The sequence below is a fragment of the Caretta caretta genome, chromosome 1 (assembly GCF_965140235.1).
Source record: "Caretta caretta isolate rCarCar2 chromosome 1, rCarCar1.hap1, whole genome shotgun sequence".
Classification (NCBI taxonomy): Eukaryota; Metazoa; Chordata; order Testudines; family Cheloniidae; genus Caretta; species Caretta caretta.
This window is the reverse complement of record NC_134206.1, coordinates 113,994,645-114,019,606: the sequence shown is the minus strand read 5'-3', so window position 1 is coordinate 114,019,606 and position 24,962 is coordinate 113,994,645. Positions and strand designations below refer to the sequence as shown.

General features: G+C 41.3%; 1 protein-coding gene across 11 annotated transcripts in view; it reads left to right on the top strand.

The window, feature by feature from the left end:
• Positions 1-24,962, top strand: part of LIMS1 (LIM zinc finger domain containing 1) — a 137,759-nt gene that overhangs the window by 76,209 nt on the left and 36,588 nt on the right. For 7 of the 11 annotated variants that reach the window (XM_048856635.2, XM_048856667.2, XM_048856677.2 and 4 more), the window contains one exon: positions 18,587-18,746. The exons of 1 other annotated variant lie outside the window; for it this stretch is intronic. In XM_048856635.2, coding sequence (XP_048712592.1) covers positions 18,587-18,746 — 160 coding nt within the window. Of the gene's footprint in view, positions 1-15,994; positions 16,311-18,586; positions 18,747-24,962 lie in introns of those variants that run through there. 3 more of the 11 variants (XM_048856598.2, XM_048856607.2, XM_048856615.2) reach the window with 2 other exon arrangements.

Genomic DNA, 24,962 nt, shown 5'->3' with positions numbered 1-24,962 from the left:
CATTCCTAAACAATTTGTTTAGATTTAATCACCATCAGACAATATCCCTTGAGTCCAAATGACTAGGCGGTGATAAACGGTACTTATGTAGGTGAAAATTGAGCAATCATTCCTCCTAAATTACTGTAATGATCCAACAATAAAATTTTGTGTCTTTTGGTTTTATAAAATGGTGGTAAATACAATGGTTATAGCAGGTATCGACAAATAGAGGAGTGAGAATTCTTTCTTTCAATGCTAGTTGGTTACATTTCATAAATAGATCTTATTTTAAAACCTGTTTTTGATATGCAGCCTTAGTGTGTCTAACAATTAAATAACACCTGGATCAAAGCATTCTATAAATAACATTTAATGTAATACCTTTTCATTTTTCATGTATGTGAGAGTATTTTAAACTAGATTTTTAATACAGTAAGTGCCATGAAATGATTAATTTCCACACAGGAATACTCTGTAGCAGAGACAAAACTTAGTCTTGGTTAAAACCCACTGATTCACAGACAGGAAAGAACCATGAACCCCAGTCTTTTAGATAGTAAAGGAGGTCTGGGTTCACGTTTTTTCTGTCCCAGTAATTAATAAGTTGTGTTTTAAAATATGAATCTAGCCCACGCAGTGTTCTCTTGAGTACCATGAACTGAGTGGGGAGATGCCAGATTGTGATGATTTTAGTGTACATCCCAAACATAAATAAAACTCTGAATGGTCATGCATGCCATCTGATGTCTTAGTGCACGTGGTTTTATGAGGCCCCTTCATTTCATAGAATCATAGAATATCAGAGTTGGAAGGGACCTCTGGAGGTCATCTAGTCCAAACCCCTGCCCAGAGCAGGACCAATCCCCAACTAAATCCTCCCAGCCAGGGCTTTTTCAAGCCTGACCTTAAAAACTTCTAAGAAAGGGGATTCCACCACCTCCCTAGGTAACGCATTCCAGTGTTTCACCACCCTCCTAGTGAAAAAGTTTTTCCTAATATCCAACCTAAATCTCCCCCACTGCAACTTGAGACTATTACTCCTTGTCCTGTCATCTGCTATCACTGAGAATAGTCTAGATCCATCCTCTTTGTATCTACCTTTCAAGTAGTTAAAAGCAGCTATCAAATCCCCCCTCATTCTTCTCTTCCGTAGACTAAACAATCTCAGTTCCCTCAGCCTCTCCTCATAAGTCATGTGTTCCAGACCCCTAATCATTTTTGTTGCCCTTCGCTGGACTCTCTCCAATTTCTCCACATCCATCCTTCTTGTAGTGTGGGGCCCAAAACTGGACACAGTACTCCAGATGAGGCCTCACCAATGTCGAATAGAGGGGAACGATCACGTCCCTCGATCTGCTGGCAATGCCCCTACTTATACACCCCAAAATGCCATTGGCCTTCTTGGCAACAAGGGCACACTGTTGACTCATATCCAGCTTCTCGTCCACTGTCACCCCTAGGTCCTTCTCTGCAGAACTGCTGCCTAGCCATTTGGTCCCTAGTCTGTAGCGGTGCATTGGATTCTTCCTTCATAAGTGCAGGACTCTGCACTTGTCCTTGTTGAACCTCATCAGATTTCTTTTGGCCCAATCCTCCAATTTGTCTAGGTCCCTCTGTATCCTATCCCTACCCTCCAGCGTATCTACCACTCCTCCCAGTTTAGTGTTATCCACAAACTTGCTGAGGGTGCAATCCACACCATCCTCCAGATCATTAAGGAAGATATTGAACAAAACCGGGCCCACTTGGTCTCTTCCATAAGAGTTCATGAGTTGTGGGACTTAGGAATTCAAATTCCTTGTTTTTTATATTCAGAGCTGTCAACTTAGTAGCAGTTAGATTTTTCTTTAAAATACTTGCTGGTCGCAGGGTGAACCAATAATTTCATTAGAAAAGCTCCATGAACTTTTCATAATGTTTTGGGGTTTATTAATGAGGGGAAACTGCCCACGTTTGTCAAAAGGTTTGCAATTCTTTCTGCAAGCCTGTTCCTGTTTCTGCTTTTAGGTATCAGCTAGGCAAAGCTTGGTAATTTTGGCTGAGGTTTTTGTTTCGGGAGGAACTTGGCATACAAAGCAAAAACCACGGGCTGTGAACTCATACAGACAGAAGTTGTAAAATAAAATGAATACGTAAAATAAAAATTATCATAAACCTCTAAACTGAAGAGTTTTGCACACTGTAACAAAAAGGTCTGTATTGGCAATTTGTTTCTAAAATAAACCACTTTTAACTTTTTTTTTTAAAGTGTGCATTCCTTAGAGGTTTGTTGCATGCCCCTTGCTATACCTTAAATCTCCAGGTTGTTAAACTGTTCTGCTTTTTCCATCTATATCTAACACTGCTACAATTGTCCCTCCCCCTGTTTTTTTCTAACTATGCTTTTATAAAAGATTCAAAAGGCTTTTGTACCAAAAACTGAATGAATGAAGGTAAAGAAAGTGTGAAATTTAATTTTGTATTTCTGTATATTAAACTTGTGCATGTCACACTCTTAATGATTGATAATGTCCTTGGCAGAAAGTTTGTTTAGTAAATCTGGTTACTCCATGTTCCCTGGCCTAAGCAGCTATTGAAAACTGTTATCATCCATGCTGTGGATAAGAATCAAATTACCTGAGCTGGTCTATTTGCTTTTGTTCTAGTAAAGAATATATGTTCCTGCTGTTGACTTATTTTATTTAGGCCTTTTCAATGAGAAATGTTTATGTACGTTTCTCCTTTTGAAGACTTCGATTATTAAACCAGTAGCAAAATCAGTGTTTTAGTGGGTTCTGTACTAACCTCTAACAGCATACATTCAATTCACAAGGAAGTGTGTGCACGTTATGCTGGACTAAATTTGCTTTTTAATATACCAAATGCTTGCACTGTCGCCTTGGGATAGCTAAGTAAATTGCCATGTTGATTGTGATGAATTTTGACTAAAATATGCAAAGCAGTCATTAGGATTAAACTGAATTCTTTATTTAAACTAACTCTCAAATTGTAACCACTTTCTTTATCTTTCCTTCCTCATCTTTCCTCACCCAATCTGTCCCTATTGTTCTCGAGTATGTATTTCAATTGTTCAGTCATACTCTACTCATTTAACATTAGACAACTGGGACATACCCTGGTGTCTGTCACTTTAGGAAAGTCTCGATAAAACAACCACAAACCCATAGCCCTGGGTTTAGAAAGTGATTGGCATTTCTTATTTTACAGTTGGTGGTACTGAAATTCACTATACTTGTTTCTGAGGGAGTAAGCCCTAAATACGCAGTATAAAGTGAGGGGTTTTGGCCTGTGTTATGGAAAAGATCAGACTAGATGATCGTAATGGTCTGTTTGGATCTTAAACTCTATGGAAACAGACATTTTGTTGTAGCTTTTTTTGCTAGCATATTATTCACATTTGTCTCATGGTCCAATTATAGTTCCAATTAATACTTACTTTGTTGCTGGCTGTTAGAACGTGATAACCAGAATATTTAAGGGGGAAGCTAAATACAAGTTGTTTAGCTATTTTCCGTTTTCTCCTTTCTGGTATTGGAACTTGATAATGCAGTGATGAACATTTGAGAAATAAAATGCAATACTTAAAACCGAAGTGAATAACGGATGTTACTTAATCTTTATGGGAGGAGAAAACAGTCTTGTGTCAATAGATCTGCTTTCTTCATCAAGCTCATCTTCCTTCTCTCCCTGACACAGCTTGTTTAGTTCTAACAATTAAAAACTTAACAGACTTCTAAAGTCACTAACAGAAGTTATAGATTTCAGAGTAGCAGCCGTGTTAGTCTGTATTCGCAAAAAGAAAAGGAGTGCTAGTGGCACCTTAGAGACTAACCAATTTATTTGAGCATAAGCTTTCGTGAGCTACAGCTCACTTCATAGAATATTTTAGAAAAGAAAAGCTTACAGTAAGGTGAAGGTGAAATAAAGTAGATTCTCCTCACAATGCTAATATCTTTGTTTACTTAAGAAGAGATCTACATAAGACTGACATGTGACTTAGTAAAGAAATAAACACTCTCCTCCACCACCTTAGCTGAAGGTCAATCCTCCAGTGTGGAGTCTCCAATGGAGTCGTTGCTATAATAGGAATGTAGTTTAGAGCCAGAAAGTCTGGTGTTGACAGTTATCCCAGCCATATAAGGAACTAGATGGACATACAAGAAGGCTTTCAGGGAAGGCGGGGTGTTCGGTTTAGTCAAGATATTAATTATAGCTACTGGATGAGCACTTCAGGTCATGGCATTCAGCTTATAAAAACATTAGTTGTAGCTACTGTAAGAAGATGGCTAACACAGGACTAACATTTAATATAATTTTTCCTTTAAATTGACAAGCTTTTTGTTTGGAACAGCATCTGTGACAATATGTAATGACAGATTATATGAATTAAATACCTGGTATTGGAAAAGGAAACTGCTATTTCAAAAGGAAGTACTGTAACCCAGCATTACCAAATTTCACTAGGACATGAAGTTTCATAGAAAATATAAAGATCAGTATTGCAGATTTGTATTTGTAGTTATGAGAAATTATGATCAAAATATTATTTACTGGTGGGATCAAATGTTTTGTAGCTTCTGCAGGCTGAGCTCATTGCACACATGAGGGGCTCCTTGCATTCCTCCATTCTCCGCACAAGTTTCCTGTGTGGCATACTCCCATCCCACTCTGTTTCGGGGACTCACTGCAATCCTCTCACCCCTTCCATCATGCCAGGGCCTGCGTGCCCCCCGACTTCTCCACTCTTCTCATTTGAGGCTCTCATTCTCCCCCCCATGCTAGGTGCTCTGTGTGTGCCCACTTTCCCCCATGCCCTCCAATTCTTACTGCTTTTCTTTCTGTCAGGGAGATAAGTCATTCATGGTGTCAACATGTTAAACTCTTGGGAGGATGTGGTGCAATGTAGTTGTAGCTGTGTCAATTCCAGGATATTAGAGAGACAAGCTAGGTGAGGTAATATCTTTTATTGGAGCAGCTTCTGTTGGTCAGGGAGAGAATAGGCATTCGAGCTTTTGAGCTACACAGAGCTCTTCTTGGGAGGATGGGCAGAACTGAGATTGGAGGAATTGGGTTGGAAAGTGTTAATAGCTGCCATCAACCAGTTCTTTAATCTACAGACAATTAAGGTATGTCTACACCCAACTAGACACCCACGGCTGATCCATGTCAGCTAACTTGGGTTTGTGGGGCTTCGGCTGGAGTCCGGGCTCGGGCTGGAGTCCAGGCTCTAGGACCCAGCGAGGTGGGAGCTTGGGCAGCTCCAGCCCAAGCCTGGACGTCTACACAGCTGTGAAACAGCCCTACAATCTGAGCCCCAGGAGCCTGAGTTGGCTGGCAGCTAGCCGCACGTTTTTATTTGCTGTGTAAACATACCTTTACAGGCCTGGTTGAAGCTTCTGGGTCTGCTAATTAGATACAGGGAGCTCTATGGATATGTCTACACTGCAGTTAGACACCCACAGCTGGCCTGTGTCAGCTGAGTCAGGCTATGGGGCTGTTTAATTGTGGTGTAGATGCTCAGGCTCGGGCTGCAGCCTCAGTTCTGGGACTCACCTTGCAGGCTCTTAGAGCCCAGGCTCGAGCCCAGGGGTTGGCAAACTATGGCCTGGGGGCCCCACATCCGGCCCTTCAGACGTTTTAATCTGGCCCTTGAGCTCCTGCCGGGGAGCAGGCTCCGGGCTTGCGCCCCGCTCCACATGTGCCATGGCTTCCTACGGCTCCCAGAAGCAGCAGCATGTTCTTTCTCCAGCTCCTACATGGAGGGGCAACCAGGGGGCTCTGCACACTGCCCCCACCTCAAGTGCCTCCCTCCCCTGCAGCTCCCATTGGCCAGCAACCGCAGCCAATGTGACCTGCAGGGGCAGCACCTGAGGATGAGGCAGCACGCAGAGCTGCCTGGTTTCACCTCCATGTAGGAGCTGGAGGGAGGACATGCCCACTTCCAGGAGCTGCTTGAGGTAAGTGCCGCCCAGAGCCTGCACCCCTGACTCCCTCCAGTGCCCCAGCCCTGATCCCCTTCCCACCCCCAAAACCCCTCTCTCCCACCCTCCTGCACCCCAGAGCCTGCACCCCCAGCCAGAGCCATCACCGTCCCCTACCCCCAACCCCTACCCAGAGCCCCCTCCCGCACCCTGGACTCCTCATTTCTAGCCCCAGCCAGAGCCCGCAATCCCTCCCGCACCCCAACCCCCAATTTCATGAGCATTCATGGCCTGCCATAGAATTTCCACATTCAGATGTGGCCCTTGGGCCAAAAAGTGTTTGCCCACTCCTTAGCCCGAGCCTGTGAGCCCAAATCAGCTGACACTGGCCAGCCCTGGGTTTTTAATTGTAGTGTAGACTTACCCCTGTTTCCTGCTTCCAGTTTTCCACTTTTACCCAAAATCAATAGGGGTCTGCCTATTATTGCCTTGAGCATTTCCTGAAATTTTGGTTTTGATCAGATGCGGTGTTCTAACATTGTTACAAACAGACAGACACGCAAAGAGAAAATGCTATCCAGTCAACTGTAGGACCTCGCTTCTCTGAGTCAATACGTATATGTCTAGCATTGGGAGCCAGTACCTGACACTTTTTATAGTTCACACTGTAAAATTAAATTCTAAATGGATTCTAATATTTTTCTATAAAAAGCACTAGTATATAGATAACTGCTTAAAAATTTACTAACATGCAAGAGTTGAATATAGCGTGAGTTCTTGCAGCACAGCCAAGTAAGTGTAGAGTGCCTGTTTTATGGATAAGCTATGTCATGCAATGTCTCACTGCAAAGGTGTTAAAATACTTCTGATATGTTGTGGTATATTTTTTGAGTGCTGGCCTAAAGGTATTCAGGGATCGCTGGATGGGGGACAGTGGTGGGAGGAAAAAGAATGTAATCAAAGGTAACTTAAAGAAGGGTGTAAAGAGAAAAAATACCCATGTTCTATATATTTCACACAAAGCAGGGATTTGCCAGAAAACTTTTTTCATCAGCAAAAGAAAATACAACACTTTCTGAAACATCTTTTAAAAAAAGTATTGTTGAAATATCTCTTTTCTCTCCCAGAAATTCTGTTTTAAGATTACTTTCACTGATTATTATGATCTATAAAGATCCTTCTGGGAAGAAGCCTCTTATCAGATTCCTATACTATTCACTTCCAGTAAGGAAATGGAAAATGAATTCTCTGTAGTAGCAGATATCAAGCACATTTGTTTACACTGGCATAAGTTTATACCAAATTATGTGATAAAGGCTGTCTGTCTTCTGCCCTGTAGATAATTCTGTGTGAAAACATCACTACAGTTTTCAGAAACACTCAAATTTGACCTAATTTGAAGTCAGTGGTATTTTCTCATTATCTTAAATGGGAGCAGATTTAGGCCAGTGTTGAGGACTTTTGAAAATCCCATCCATAATTTACAATTAAAAAACCAGAAAAAGAATATTACTCCTTTATTCAAATTAATTTGTAAGAACCATTTGATTTAGGGAACACTTGCCCAACAATTACAAAAACTAATCTTTTGGTCACTTAAGACCATATTAAATTTTATATGTAATGATGATGAGGAGGAGCCAATTCAGCACTTTAAAAAAAGGCAGTGTAGAATTTTATGCAGGGTCCTGAAAAGCCATGTCTGTTTTATAACCAGAGGAAATTGAATGACTTTTTTCCAACTAGTGACTGTATATTTGTTGGTTTCAGAGAAGCAGCCATGTTAGTCTGTATTTGCAAAAAGAAAAGGAGTACTTGTGGCACCTTAGAGACTAACAAATTTATTTGAGCATAAGCTTTCATGAGCTATATCGGATGTATATTTGTGAGTGTTCCATTGCACAAAGCCTGCTGTTGTGTAACCTTGCACAAAGGCTGCTGATTAATTTATTTAAAATCATCCTTTTGTGTGTCACGGTTGTGGAGGAGGAGGATTGTGCTGTGAGTTTTTATCCTGCTCTGCAATAACTTGACCTTGCACAAGAAATGTAGTAGCTTTACTTTCAAGAGGTCAGCAGTGACACAGCAGCCTTTCAGATGAAGCAGACAACATTATTTCACTGTAATGCAATTAAGTCACCAATGGCAGCTGTTGTTGCCAAGCACCTAGTTTGGAGCTCTGACTGTTCTGCACATCTATTTGTGGAATGAAATAAAATGTTCTACGGGCAGCAAGTCTTGCTGAACTTTCTCTATAAAAGTCCCCCCCGCCCTTTGATCTAAGACAGATACCCAAAATATTCAGCCTAGTTTTAATACTAGACAAAGCACTCGAGAGAGTTTTGGGATCTAAGCACCAAAAGACAGTTTTAAATAATTCTTCATGTACTGAAGTGTTAACTTAGTAGCAAACATGTTATAGCTTCTGTTAATTAAAACAGTGTATATGGTATCATCACCTTATGTGACATTACAGTTGGGGTTATATCTGCATCCTCATTATGAATCTGATTTTTCAGAAGGTTCATCTTAGAATCCCTCGATTGGGGTCCTGTCTCATGCAGGTGCCTCATCTGTTGTGGATTAATCCCTTGCCTAACGTTTGTGTTTTAAAAGCACAAAAATCCTTGTAAATGGTCAAAATCTCTTGGAGGGCGAAATTCCCAAGTAAGATTTTTAGTTATATCACAAAAAGAAAAGGAGTACTTGTGGCACCTTAGAGACTAACCAATTTATTTGAGCATAAGCTTTCGTGAGCTACAGCTCACTTCATCGGATGCATATAACTTAACAGAACTCTTCAGAACTTCTGTTAAGTTATATGCATCCGATGAAGTGAGCTGTAGCTCACGAAAGCTTATACTCAGATAAATTGGTTAGTCTCTACGGTGCCACAAGTACTCCTTTTCTTTTTGCGAATACAGACTAACACGGCTGATACTCTGAAACCTGTCCTTAGTTATATCAGTCTCTCTCCATTGTAACCAATGTTACTTCAGACTCGTAGCAGTGTAAACTGATAGAAGTTCAGAATCAGGCTCCTTGTATTTATTTAACATTTATAGTCATGTCACTTTAAGGAATCTGGTCCTAAAACCAGCCAACAAGATTAAAACAGCCTTTGTGGACTCCACAGATCTGGAGGGAAACACAATTTTTTGTAGCACTTGCTGTACCACTCCTAATGAGGACAACAGGAGCCACATGGCTAATGTGCCATGCAAACTTTTGATATGCAACTCAGGGTGCACTTTCATTATTCTAACAAAACGTTTCTGTGGCATCAGAAGTTTGTGCAGTGTTTTACGCCCACAGATAAGAAGAGGCAGGCTGAAATTCTGTACTGCGCCTCTTGGCACAGCACAGAAGGCGAGGAGCCACCTTTGCTCTCCTGGGATTCTAGACTGCTGCAGGAGCTGAAAAGGGCCACAGCATGACTTAGAGGAGCCCCTGGGGTCCTCAATTTGTGGCAGCCTCCTGAGAGTAACCTAGGGGTTGCTTGGCACTGCTATCTATCTAAACAAGAAAAGACAAATAAGAATGCACAGGACAACAGAAGAGAATGGGTAAAGAGATGATTAATAATGAGAAGACAGGAGGAGATAATTCTGCTGGCTCCCCCCCGCCCTCCCCTTAGGAAGTGGTGTTTTTAAAGAAGGATTTGCAAGAAGAGGAGGCTTGGGTGGAAGAGGAGAGGGAGATTGTTTTGGGTGCTGTGAGGAGCAAATTAGAAGTCACAAAGTAAGATTGGGGAAAGGGATGAAGGAAACAAGTAAAATGGTTGGGAAAAGTTTAGATATCAAGCGGGGAGCAGGGAAATGAGAGCATAGATGTACAGGGGAGTTCCAGTGAAATGGAGTGACACTGGTACATGTAAGAACAGAATCTAGCCCAAGAGGTTTTGCCCGTTTAAGATGATTTGAGGCCTTTTAAAACACAAAAACTAGTTTATAAACTGTTCTGGCAAGTGATTAATCCACAACTGCTCCTCATTTTTCTTTTTTGCTGCTTTCAAAATAATGACTTACTGAGATATTAAGACTCAAAAATTGGTCATCAAACGTGTGGTAACTTTATAGTTTCATTAGGATTTTTGGCATGTTGACTTAGTGCTCCTCTTGAACTCCTTAGTTGACATGATTAGACTGCAGCTATGGGGCTAGAGCTTTGACAACCGTCAGCGGTCAGTTTTTAAATGCCAAAACAGCACTCTGTTATTGAATGAAGAGGACAGGAACTGTAAAAGCATCTAGAATACAATAGAATTCTTGTGTGTTTACAGAATAGTAATTAATACATCTATTAAAACTCCTAAGTACATTTCTCTGAATTGGAGGAACATTTAAATCATTTAAACAGAAGGTGCTGCACTAGCTAACTAGCTGCACAAACACTGGACATATGTATCTATTTTTGAGTTTACACTGACCTTTTTTGGGTCAACTAAGGTGTCATTGGGAAGTCACATGACTATTCCACCTTGAGAAGAGCGCTCCCAGTTATATGGGAGGGGCAAGATTAATAAAAGAATAGCGATACTAGGGTAGAGTGGGGGTTTCAAATTCAAACAGGTTTTTGTTTTAAGGTTTTAAGGGAGCATTTTTTAAAGGAGGTTGCATTTATGCTCTTTAACTCCTCCAATCTAAAAAATAAACCTTAAACTAAGAAAAGAGCCCCAAGTGAGAACCAGACCACCTCTCTATGTAAACTACTGTTGCAATATTACTATAGTACTGTATTTGTTTTGATCCTGCAGTTTCAATAGAGCTAATGTGGAAGAGGAGAAGGAACATCACAGTGGCTACATCTCCGCTGCTATACCTACAGTGCCTGTTCATCACTGGTGCAGCAGTAGAATCGTAGGATTGGAAGGGACCTCGAGAGGTCATCTTGTCCAGTCCCCTGCACTCACAGCAGAACTAGTATTATCTAGATAGACCATCCCTGACAGGTGTTTGTCTAACCTGCTGTTAAAGATCTCCAGTGATGGAGATTCTGCAGGAGCAGTGCAAGTGCTAGGTAGTCAGGGCTCCCAATTTTTCCAGCATCATGTTCTGAATCTATCCTCTGACCAAGGGCATCAGACCATAGTGCTACAGCCTCAGCCCTGTCTTTGCTAGAACTTCCACTGTGGCAGACGCAGCATTCCTAGTCAGCGGGTACGTCGTATTCTAGTCTGAACACAGCCAGTGTTACTAGCACTGAGCCCAAGTATCAGGAGGGAGACTGAACACATGGATGTTACCCTGATAGCAGCACTGTTCGTTGAACAAGGGTACCATGACTCTAAAACGTGTTTTTTTAAGTATCCTTTTATATCACAACAGCTCCAAAGAAACAATTACAACTTTTATCTCCTCTCATACGCATGCCACATATTCTACTTCAAAATTACAGTGAAAAAAGGGAGGAAAAAATGTTTGCTTGTCAAATATCAGTAAACTAAGTTTAAGGTGGTGGGACAACAGCCCTGCCCACAATATATTTTTCAGTGTGATTTTTGTGATTGGTTAGAGGCGCAGTCAGCTTAACTGGGTACAAGTGACATGATTCAGTTTGTGTCCGCACAGTATTTTCTCTGACACCACAGCTATGTTTGTGCATCTGAACCTCCCATGCTACCTAACCATGTGCTAAGAGAGTGTTCTGTGCAAATCTGGGCACCTATTCTGTAATGCCTCACCATGTGACTAGAGTACCCAAAGGACATGCACATAAAGTGATACAAAACAGTACATGGGGCAGTGTGCTCAACAGTGTCCTACTGTGCAGAGAGATTGGAGGAGGGAGAGCTGGCAAAACCAGTTACATATACCTGGCCACTGTGTCCTGCCTCGCAGCACAAAATAGTGTGACCTGCTGAACTAGGTATAGTGTACTAGCCTAGGTCTCTGCCAAGGGTGACAGACTCTTTAATCATATTGTGTGTGGATTCAACTCCTGTTTAGAGCCAGCCATGCCAGAAAATACTTTCCAATTTGTTTAAAAATTGTCATGCAGACAGGCCCTTTGGAATGGATTCTTCTTTTTCTTTTCAAAGACATTGGCGTTTATTAAAAGTGAAAGAATTGAATGGAATTCCCTTGATTTTTGTCAGGGGTTTTAGTAAGACCCCTGTGTTGCTTGCTGTTCCTAAACTGTATATTTTTTCGTACTTCCTTCTCCCTATTCTCCTTCCTCACTTTCTCAGACTTCCCTCTAACAAGCAAATTCTTTGGATACCAAAACCCTCTTGCAGAAAAGGCAAAATACATATGGTTTACTATTCATTTTTGGAAACAGTTGCTACTAGGGGTATGTCTACACCACGGAATAAGGTCGAATTTATAGAAGTTGGATTTTTAGAAATCGGTTTTATATATTCGAGTGTGTGTGTCCCCACAGAAAATGCTTTAAGTGCATTAACTCGGCGGAGTGCTTCCACAGTACCGAGGCAAGCGTCGACTTCCGGAGCGTTGCACTGTGGGTAGCTATCCAACAGATCCCGCAGTCTCCGCTGCCCATTGGAATTCTGGGTTGAGATCCCAATGCCTGATGGGACTAAAACATTGTTGCGCGTGGTTCTGGGTACATATCGTCAGGCCCCCATTCCCTCCCTCCCTATGTGAAAGCAAGGGCAGACAATCGTTTTGCGCCTTTTTTCCTGAGTTACCTGTGCAGACGCCATACCACGGCAAGCATGGAGCCCGCTGAGGTAACCGTCACCCTATGTCTCCTGGGTGCTGGCAGACGCGGTACTGCATTGCTACACAGTAGCAGGAACCCATTGCCTTCTGGCAGCAGACGGTGCAATATGACTGGTAGCCGTCATCATCATGTCCGAGGTGCTCCTGGCCGTGTCGGCCAGGAGTGCCTGGGCAGACATGGGCGCAGGGACTAAATTTGGAGTGACTTGACCAGGTCATTCTCTTTAGTCCTGCAGTCAGTCCTATTGAACTGTCTTATGGTGAGCAGGCAGGCGATACGGATTGCTAGCAGTCGTACTGTACCATCTTCTGCCGGGCAGGCAAGAGATGAGGATGGATAGCAGTCATACTGCACCATCTTCTGTCGAGCAGCCATGAGATGTGCATGGCATGCAGTCCTTCTGCACCGTCTGCTGCCAGCCAAAGATGTAAAAGATAGATGGAGTGGATCAAAACAAGAAATAGACCAGATTTGTTTTGTACTCATTTGCTTCTCCCCCCTCCCCCATCTAGGGGACTCATTCCTCTAGGTCACACTGCAGTCACTCACAGAGAAGGTGCAGCGAGGTAAATCTAGCCATGTATCAATCAGAGGCCAGACTAACCTCCTTGTTCCAATAAGAACAATAACTTAGGTGCACCATTTCTTATTGGAACCCTCTGTGAAGTCCTGCCTGAAATACTCCTTGATGTAAAGCCACCCCCTTTGTTGATTTTAGCTCCCTGAAGCCAACCCTGTAAGCCGTGTCATCAGTCGCCCCTCCCTCTGTCAGAGCTACGGCAGACAATTGTTCCGTGCCTTTTTTCTGTGCGGATGCCATACCAAGGCAAGCATGGAGGCCGCTCAGCTCACTTTGGCAATTAAGAGCACATTAAACACCACACGCATTATCCAGCAGTATATGTAGCACCAGAATCTGGCAGAGCGATACCGGGCAAGGAGGCGACGTCAGCGCGGTCACGTGAGTGATCAGGACATGGACACAGATTTCTCTGAAAGCATGGGCCCTGCCAATGCATGCATCATGGTGCTAATGGGGCAGGTTCATGCTGTGGAACGCCGATTCTGGGCTCGGGAAACAAGCACAGACTGGTGGGACCGCATAGTGTTGCAGGTCTGGGACGATTCCCAGTGGCTGTGAAATTTTCGCATGAGTAAGGGCACTTTCATGGAACTTCGTGACTTGTTTTCCCCTGCCCTGAAGCGCATGAATACCAAGATGAGAGCAGCCCTCACAGTTGAGAAGTGAGTGGTGATAGCCCTGTGGAAGCTTGCAACGCCAGACAGCTACCGGTCAGTTGGGAATCAGTTTGGAGTGGGCAAATCTTCTGTTGGGGCTGCTGTGATGCAAGTAGCCCACGCAATCAAAGATCTGCTGATATCAAGGGTAGTGACCCTGGGAAATGTGCAGGTTATAGTGGATGGCTTTGCTGCAATGGGATTCCCTAACTGTGGTGGGGCCATAGACAGAACCCATATCCCTATCTTGGCACCGGAGCACCATGCTGGCGAGTACATAAACTGCAAGGGGTACTTTTCAATAGTGCTGCAAGCCCTGGTGGATCACAAGGGACGTTTCACCAACATCAACGTGGGATGGCCGGGAAAGGTACATGACGCTCGCATCTTCAGGAACTCTGGTCTGTTTCAAAAGCTGCAGGAAGGGACTTTATTCCCAGACCAGAAAATAACTGTTGGGGATGTTGAAATGCCTATATGTATCCTTGGGATCCCAGCCTACCCCTTAATGCTATGGCTCATGAAGCCGTACGCAGGCAGCCTGGACAGTAGTCAGGAGCTGTTCAACTACAGGCTGAGCAAGTGCAGAATGGTGGTAGAATGTGCATTTGGACGTTTAAATGCGCGCTGGCGCAGTTTACTGACTCTCTTAGACCTCAGCGAAACCAATATTCCCACTGTTATTACTGCTTGCTGTGTGCTACACAATATCTGTGAGAGTAAGGGGGAAACGTTTATGGCGGGGTGGGAGGTTGAGGCAAATCGCCTGGCCGCTGGGTACGCGCAGCCAGACACCAGGGCGGTTAGAAGAGCACAGGAGGGCGCGGTACGCATCAGAGAAGCTTTGAAAACAAGTTTCATGACTGGCCAGGCTACGGTGTGAAAGTTCTCTTTGTTTCTCCTTGATGAAACCCCCCGCCCCTTGGTTCACTCTACTTCCCTGCAAGCTAACCACCCTCCTCTACTCCCTTTAATCATTGCTTGCAGAGGCAATAAAGTCATTGTTGCTTCACATTCATGCATTCTTTATTCATTCATCACACAAATAGGGGAGTGACTACCAAGGTAGCCCAGGAGGGGTGGTGGAGGAGGGAAGGAAGATGCCACACAGCACTTTAAAAGTTTACAACTTTAAAATTTATTGAATGCCAGCCTTCTTTTTTTTGGGCAATCCTCTGTGGCGGAGTGGCTGGTTCGCCGGTGGCCCCCCCACCGCGTTCTTGGGCGTCTGGGTGTGGAGGTTATGGAACTTGGGGAGGAGGGCGGTTGGTTACACAGGGCTGTAGTGGCAGTCTGTGCTCCAGCTGCCTTTGCTGCAGCTCAACCATACACTGGAGCATACTGGTTTGGTCCTCCAGCAGCCTCAGCATTGAATCCTGCCTCCTCTCATCACGCTGCCACCACATTTGAGCTTCACATTGTGATGATAGGACGATTGACATCCTTATAATCTGCTTCCCCTGCTCCCTTCCCTAATAGCCATATTAAATTCATTCAGCTTTCGGATCTATATGGGATTTATCTGTCAGTGCAGTTCTGTAAACACAACCTGGTAACTGAAAATCAAGATTATTTGTTTCTGCTTCGTACATCAGCAACTAGAACTTATTTGGCAGTTCAGCTAATGATGTGTGAGACAAAATGGAAAATAACCAATCCACTTATAGCTATATCTTCTCTGCAATGCTGGCAGAAAGAAAAATGTTTATCAGTAAACTCAGCACATTTGACTGAGAAGATACATAAGGAGCACACATTGTAAAAGACTAATTTTACAATCTAGTCTAACAGAACTTTAAAGCAATCTGTATCTAATGATATAGAATACTTTTCTTGGTGTGTTCATGATACAGTATTATTGGAATCATTTTCCCCAATAAATAGTAACTGTTGATGAGTTTGACAGTGAATATGTTGAGTCATGTATGCTTATCATAAAATAGCTCTTCTATGTCTGAATGGAATTCTTATTATCAGCAATAGATAGTGAAGACTGTATGTACTTCCCAAGTTTGATTTACCATCTTGTAATGGAATGCGTTCCAGTGGATCTTAGCAAATCACAGCATGTCATTCTAACTCCTCTGCTGGTGAACTTTTAACTTGAAACTCTAGCAGAGAGCTCGGCAAGCCTGGCTAACTGATGTGAAACTGTGGAAGTAAATCACTTTGCTGGGAACAAGGGGAAGTCCCGCATATTGTTTCTCACAACTTTATTGTCTGCAGCTTCTCTGCACTGTAGCAGTTGATTTTTTTTTAAATAAGAATTAAATGAATTGGATTTCCAATTATGGAAAATATGGAATTCCAAAACAGAGCTCACTCCTATATGATTCCAGAGAATGAAGAAGTTCCACACAGGGGTATTCATGATGTCCATAATACCAATGGAAATGAAGGCGAGAAAGCAGTGTCAAAATTACAACGTAGGCACAGTGACATAAAAGTATACAAAGAATTTTGTGACTTTTATGCAAGATTGTAAGTTCACTTTTTCAGGTTGGGATGTTACTGTGGTAAAATCATTTTAAAATCTGAAGTTGGTTTTTTTTCAGTGAAATTTCATGTAGAATGTGTTTGAACCACTCTCTAATGTAAACCTTACTATTCCTATGATATATTTCTAGTTTTGATCTCTACTAAAACTTGCAACAGTTGCTGTAAACAAAACCATACTTTAATTTCAGTAAGTTTTATTTCAATTACACGTATTAGACTGGATTTGTAAAATAGACTATGTGCTCTGTGAGACTTCTGATTTTAGGTTCTGTAAGTTATGGGGGAAATGTATACTGTCCCATTGGTAACAATAGAAAACCATTCTACATTCATCAGTAGTGCTATAGGAATACATATTTCTCAAAGGAAAGTGAAGAAATATTTGTGCATTTTTTGGGAGAAAGGAGGGTTATAAGGCTTTGTTTTGCTTGAAGCTGTAATTTTCCAAGTTTCTTCATTTTATGCTGTTGCCTAGATTATTTCATATCTGACAAATGCTGAAAGTTGAATTCTAAGCTGTAGTCTTCTTTTATCATGCTTAGTATTCAAGAGCTGTTGAGTTCTAAAGAAAGGTCACAGTTTATATTGTGATCAATATTCGCGTCAAATCCAGTTTATTCTGTTATTGGGTATGACAAATTAAGCGATTCAGTTCTCTTCCATAAAGCACAATGGTTTTGATGGAAATAGATTGTGGAGAAAGGCAGTTAGATATGCAGCTTAAACACAGCTGTTTGCTCCAAGCATTTATTTTTGTATATGTTTGACTGAAACCCCTGTGGGATAAAATGTTCTTGGTTTAATACTCTTTGTCAGGGATTTTGTTCATGCAGGTATCTCTCTGGAAGACCCCTTTTTCTGTAAAGTGCTGTAGAATAGAAAAAAGCAGCCGATTAATAATAACTAGTCAAGTCTTTCTTTAACCAGGGGTTAGCCTTTTGTGTGGTACAACAGGATAAGGAATAGAGCAGCTTTCAACTATTTAATCAAATGTATACTTGCTAGTACTTTGTATCAGATTGTTCCTGCACAAAGTGCTGAGCATCCTCCAACTCCTATTAATGGGAAATTAATGGGAGTCACGGGCACTCAGCACCTTGTGTGGGATTGAGCCTTTTATATTTATAGATAGAGCATGATTTTTTTTCTGAACAATAAAATGTTTATTTCTGAAGAATAAAATAGAGATTGTTTTCTAAATTTCTGATTAAGTGTTTGGATCAAATCAGATTACCAACAAATTAGAATACCTGAAATTGTTCTTGTATACACTCTAGAACATGTTTTATTAACATTTGTCAGATATTGTGAAAATTAAGAGTTGTCCTGTGCATTCTCCATTTTACAGATAAGTATTTAGTACAAAACTTAGTCTCAAAGACTTAAGTTTTGAGAATTTAGATTTAAGCAAGAAAGCCTCTTGCAGTGTGAAAAATCAAGCATGGAATTTGAAATTTTAGAGGAGTTCCTCATTTGACTGCAAAGGAGCTGTGTTGATTTATTGCAGATGAGGATTTGTCCTTAAAAGTTAGAGTTTAGTCCCTCTGATATTTGCAAATGTTGTATTATAATGTTATTACTACATGCCTTTAAGAAGCACACCCAAGCATTATTTGGAAGTTTTCCTAATCTCTTACTCAAATTCCATGTAGCTTCAAGTCATTTTTCAAAATGGATAAATCTAAAGAACACTTTTTACCATGTACCATTCCTTACCTCTTGATTATTTCTGCCATAGCAGTTATGTTAAATATGTTCTATCCTTTTTATTGATGCCTCAGATATTTTGAATTGGTTTTGAATTGATATTCACTTTCAGAGCAATATTCTTGCTTTGACCTCAGATAGGGAAACATCTTTAATTACTGATGAAATTGGCTCTTGTCTTCCATAATCATTGTAATTGTTTATTTCCATTTTCTTTCTTGTAGTGGTTGATTGAATGAAAATATAACCTATTTTTTTCCCCTCATACAAGCCTGAACATACATTTTTGACCAAAATTTCTTAGAATAGGGTGCTGCTTTGAGAAAAAGAATTGAAACATCTCACAACTTTTTCCTCCATTAAGGGACTGCTGCAACTCCCATTATAGTCGGTGGAAAGATTTCCATGACTTCAGTGGAAGTTTGATCGGGACAGTTGGCTTTTCAAAAGACAAATGAAATCAAATCAGTGGAACTGAGTGTTTCCTTTTTCTTTATCCCCTCATTTTAGAAAAGATCAACAATCTCTTTTTGGTTTGTTTTTTGTTACAGTAATATGGCAAATGCTCTTGCAAATGCCATATGTGAGCGCTGCAAAGGGGGCTTTGCACCTGCTGAGAAGATTGTTAACAGCAATGGTGAACTGTACCATGAACAGTGTTTTGTGTGTGCCCAGTGCTTTCAGCAGTTCCCTGAAGGGCTCTTTTACGAGGTAAGGTGTTTAAAATGTTTTTCTCCCATGAGTTTCTTGGCTTTTATTTTCTATAATGTACAAATGATAAATACTGATAGTTCATTTGTTTATAAAATATCATCACAGAATGGTAGGAGCATTCTTTGAAAAGAAATATCCAGCAGAGGCAGAAAGAAGTAGAGACATTTCTAGTTTTGCCTTTAAAGACACATTATGGGACATTTCTATGACACGTACATAATGTGGGAGTGCAGGAGTTTTGCCTATAAAGACACATTATGTACGTTGTACTGGAAGCACGCAGAAAACACAGCTACTAAAATGAAATGTAATGTAGAGAGTAAAATCCTGACCCTATTGACTTCATTATGGCCAGGATTTCACCCAGAGTGTTTCTATTAGAGATGAGCCCATGACGTGGTATTCAGATTCAGATTTGAATGTACCGAGAGTATGATGGGATTTGGATCAGGTATACTACTTCAGGACCATTTCTAATAAGGTTTAGCATTTTAAACTAATAAAACTAAAACACTTCTGAGTTAATGCTTTGCTCATTCCATTGTATTATACTGTCAGAACTTGTATCACTTTTGTTATGCAGTTCCTTGGCATAGCAATCTGGGGATATTCTAAATCAATTGTTAAACATTGAATTTAAGGGCGCTTTAGCATATTTTTCTAAAATTTATGTTCTCTCAGGTCAAATGTATATTTTAATATTAATCCAGTTTTCCCAACCTCTTTTCTCTTTCATGGGGATTCAGGCTGTGGGTGGGCTATTTTCACCTAGTACAAAGTGACCTTAGAAAGAGCTTTTGACCAGTCTAGAAAATATTGAGTGATTTGTGTAGGACAGGCTAACGCCTGGGAGATAGGCAAGTATTGTCCATACGGTATTTGACAGATGAGGAATGGAGGCTTAGAAAGTTTGAGAAGGATTTTTCAAAGTGCCTAACTCTCTTGTGCATTTCTGAAAATCCTATTCTAAGTGACTTTCCATGGCCACACAGGAAATCTATGGCCACAATGGGACTAGAACTCAGATTTCCTTCATCCCAGTCCCGTGCTTTTGCCACGAGGCAATCCTAGCCCAATTACAGCTGTTAAATACTGGTCCATTATAGATACTTCTATTTAATGGTTATTTTATGTCTTAGTTTATATATAATAACCCTTTATTCACCACTTTAAATGTATGGGGCACTTTACAAAATGGATAAAGGTAGGGTCACTGCCCAAATGCTTACAATCCCGTGTAGTCACATAAAATACCTAGAGCAGCAGCATGGAAAGATTTATGTCACATTACAATCTCAGAATGGAATAAACCAGCTCTTACTAACCTATTCACATTGTCTAGCACTTCAAAGGTGCTTCAGACATGATGCAGTGTGAAAAGAAGCAATATTATTATTTCAGTTAACACTCTTGCCATGTCCCCCGGCCCTTCCTGTTTTCCTGTACAGTCAGAATCTTTGGACTTTCCACCAAACGCATCTCTTGCATCTTTATTTTCACTGGTTCTATTTCTAATTCAAGAGTGAAGGAGATACAACTGGAGGTGAGCTGGGCTATTGAGTGGAGTAGTGGGAGCAGGAGCTTGGTTTCAGAGCAGCGCAAACAGCTAGGTAAGGAGGGGAAAAGCATCCGGAAGCAGGAGGATGCCTGGTTGTGAGGGGGAAAAGAGTACTGAGAACTATAGGGCTGCAAAAGCAGAGGTAGGGAAGGGCAAGCCTGGGCAGAGGTGGAGAAGTGGATGGGAAAGAGACAGTCAAGCACAGAGAAATAAATAACAGAGTGAGGCAAGGCTACTGGGAGAAGGGAAGGAGAACAGGTTTGAAGAGGCAATTGGGTAGAAGCCATTAACTGGGACTTGATCAGGATGAGATCTATATGTGGGGCATACTGTAGTAGCTGCCAGAAGGTGTCTGGAAGGAGTGCGTGCAGCATACTGGCTGGTAGGAGAGGAGACTGGGGCAAGCTGATTGCTGTGAGCTTGCTGAGAATTTGTTATTCTTTGGCTGGCTTGAGGATCCAATCCTGCAGGAATTCTGCAAATCCTCAGATGTTGGAGCAGTTCTTGGGTATCATTTTAGTGGCACAGTAGAAAAAAGGGCTTAAATCACAACTCAGCCTATGTTCACACCTAACCCAAAAAGATTAAAATCCCTTTAGTGCTCACACACAGCCATATGTGAATAGTCTCAAAGAGCATAAGCAAGTGCCCCTGTGTTGTTTGGATGTATCTAGGCTCTTTGCATCAACAATGAAGCAAATGCCTCTCCCCTCCCCCATTATCTATTTAATGTCTCCCTTAACACTCTGGTGTGAAAGCAGAGATTGTCTGGCCAAGCTGGAAGAAAGACAGGAGCCAATGGATGTGGTTTATTCATGGATTCTAAGGCCAGAAGGGACAACTGTGATCATCTAGTCCAGGGGTGGGCAAACTACGGCCTGCGGGCCGGATCCGGCCCCTCGGGGCTTTGGATCGGACCTGCGGGATTGCCACCCCTGTGGCACCGCTCCGGGAAGCGGCCACACCACGTCCCTGGGGCCCCGAGGGGTGGAGGTGGGGGCAGAGAGCTCTGCACGCTGCTCTTGCCTGTGGGTACCTTCCCCAAAGCTCCCATTGGCCAGGAACGGGTTACTGTGGCCAGTGGGAGCTTCGGGGGAGGTACCCACAGGTGAGGGAAACACGCAGAGCCCTCTGCGCCCCCCCTCTCCCCCACAGTGTTACCATACACACTGTTTGTAACACCCATTGTTTCATGTTCTCTGTGTGTATATGTATCTTCCTACTGTATTCTCCACTGAATGCATCTGATGAAGTGAGCTGTAGCTCACAAAAGCTTATGCTCTAATAAATTTGTTAGTCTCTAAGGTGCCACAAGTACTCCTTTTCTTTTTGCGGATACAGACTAACATGGCTACTACTCTGAAACCTGTAAAATGAGGATAATTCTTAGCTAGGAAGGGCATGTGATGATGAACTTGTCTGTGAAACTTTGGAAGAATGTGCTATAGAAGGACAAAGTATTATTAAAATATTGGGGATGAGACTTTAAAGAATGGGTGCTTAAGTTAGGCACATACGGCATTATCTTGCATCACTGAACTCAAGGTTACCATTGCCGTTGATTTCAATGGGAACAGGATCAGAGCCCTAAATCCTTATTGAGGTTCGTAAGTAAGTGGTCCAATTTTTCAAAGCCCCCATCATTTTCATTTTTGAAAATTTGATTCACATATTTCGGAGCCTAACTGGGGCACATATTTAAAGGGGAAAAAAAGTCTTGGTCTTTGTGTTTGGACGTTATTGCCTTCTTTGAGGCAACAATTATTGCTCTTCGGGCATTTTAAAAAAATCTGCAGCCAACACTTGTAGAACATTTAAAAGCAATTGTCATGCAAGGGTATGGAACTGAGTAACTGACATGTGAGCGATATCAAGGTAACTTGGTGCAAGTTACTCATTCTTCCTTCACTATGAACACATTTTGCATTTGAGACATGCTTGCAAAATTGTTACGAAAATTTACCAGTGGAGGCACAAATTCTACTAACCTCAATTTACAATATTTTAATGAAATCAATATTTTACTTGCTTGTTCCCCCCCCCCCAAAATTTGCTTACCATGTGTGTGTGGAGTTTTGCAAGGCAGAATCAAGTCAGACTATGGGAAATGCTTCAGGAATGAGTGCTGATTAAGTTAGCTGTTTCAGAGTTTTGTGGCTGATAATGTGGCACTCCCTAAATTAGTAGATTACGGCCCAATCCTTAAAACATTTCCACACAGGTGCAACGTTATTTACACAAGTAGTCTTATTTAAATCAAGTAGAGTAGTGATGTGGAATGCAGCTAATGTTGGTACATTGATTACTTGTGTGAGTACTATTTGCAGTGTTTGTACAATATGGTTTCAATCCGAGGACCCAATTCTGCACTTAATGGAGGAGTAAAATCTTTAGCAGAAGCCACGAAGAAGACTCTGCTGTCTTCCTCTTTAACTGCGATATAGCAAGATTTCTCCTGAGAGAAGTAGCTGCTTTGCCTGCTAGTTCACAACTACATTTAAGTGCCCTTACCACAACTCAATTAAATTTTATAAAATAGGTACACTAACCATCACATTTTTATCTAATATGTATTTAAACACCCATATTTTAACCAAGCTTTATACCAAAGATTTTTTTCATAATTCATGAACTAATTTCATCTAGTCATATACTTAAGTGCATTCTGTATTAACAGGAAAAAGAGCAGAACATTACCGCAGCCAGCTCCAGGAAGACCTCCACTCACTGTGCAGCCACAGGGGTTAAAAAGCAAACAAAATGTTAAGATACATATAGAATGGAGACTAACTGGAGAGTAAAATAATGCCAGTGTATAAACCAATGGTATGCCCTCATCTGGAATACTATGCACAGATTGGATCGGATAAGGATAAAACAAAAATAGAGGGAGTTCAGGCATGGGTGCTGAGATTGATCCGAGGCATGGATAAGCTCTCATACGTAAAGATATTGAAAAGACTGGCATGTTTATCAGAGAGATGTGCTAGGATTTTCAGAAGAGCCCCAGGAGCTAGAACTTCAATGGGATTTCAGTGTCTAACTTTCCTAGGCTCCTTTGAAAATCCTAGCTGAGATGAATGAGAGAGGACCTGATAAATGTGTAGAAAACAATGACTGGTACAGAGAAGATAGATTGGGAACTTCTGTTCACCCTGTCTGATACTGTGAGACATTAAATGAAATTGAAAGACAAATTCAAATCTTGTAAAGGGAATTATATTTTCACACAATGCAAAACTAGCTTGTGGAACTCACTGCAATCTCCTTGAGGCCAGAAGTTGAGAAGGAGTCCAAAAAGGATTAGACATTTATGGATAGTAAGAATATCCAAGTTATAATAGTAATTATACGGTAAAAGAAATACCCCGAGGAATTTCGGAAGGGATATAAACCCTTAACATGTTGTAGGGCATAATATAACCTCTACTGTTGGGGAATAGGAGTAAACTTTCCCTGGGGCACCTTACACCATAACTAACTACTGCAGGGTTTCTTGAACCTTGTTCTGAACCATCTGGTACTGGTCCCTGTTGATGACAGAATACTGTACTAGGTTGACCACTGTTCTGATCCAGTCTCGTAATTTGGCAATTCCTATATTTCTGTGTTCCTGTTATTAGAAACAAGTATGACAGATTTTTGGAGTCCATCTAGATTTAAAATTATATATAACTGAACACCCTCAATTTTAAATATATATATTTAAAATAGCCATTAAATTAACCCTATGCAATACGAATTCTCTAATCAACTTACATGTTAAAAATAAAGCAAAACAAAATAAAAAAATTAAAATCTTAGTAAACTAAGCAGCATCTGTTGTTCATCTTGTTAAACTGCCATCTTCACAATAAATCCTGAGTTGTACAGTTTATATTATTGAATGCTGGATGGAGGATCAGAAAAGGTGGGTAAATATGCATTTATTTTGTGGATTTCTGATAGTGCACTACAGTGCTGCACTTAATTGTATGTTACCAGCTGCTTCATTATTCAGTTTATTTTTACTTTTTCTGCAAATGAAATATTCCTTTTGTTACAAGTCAGAAACTTAGGAGTTAACGGGATATTTCTGGTTAACAGCAGGCTACCTCTTTTTATATAGTTCAAGTGTGTTGCTCACTTTGAGCCTTTTAAGGTATGGGCCCTCAACCTCATTATAGACTCACCCCACTAGTGTGAAGAAATAGAGGCCCTATAATGTTTACTATGGTTTGATGCACTCTTGTGTTCTGTGTATGACAGAGCCATTGAGCTTCGTTATGCTACACAGAACAGTTCTGTGCACTCGAGTTCCCTTGTGCATCTAGCTTTCACTTCCAATTAGCAGGAGGATAGACTGAACATGAGAGTTCCTTCAGGCCTGAGCTCAATAGAACCTCCCAGTGTCTTGTTTGATCTCAGGAGCTCTAAAGAATAATTTTCCAGTCCTGGGTGGTGGTCCATGAATGCCTGTCAGCTTTATTTTGCTCTTGTCAAAGCATCTGTTATAGGGATACAAATACGTGCTAATTGGTCCAACTTAAAAATAAACCATACGAATTCCTACTACTACTACCAGCAGAGAGTATCTCTGCAGACATTTTTCTACCAAATGCTCTTTTTAGGTGTTTCTATATCTGAGGGAGAACACAATTTCCCAAATAGAGAGA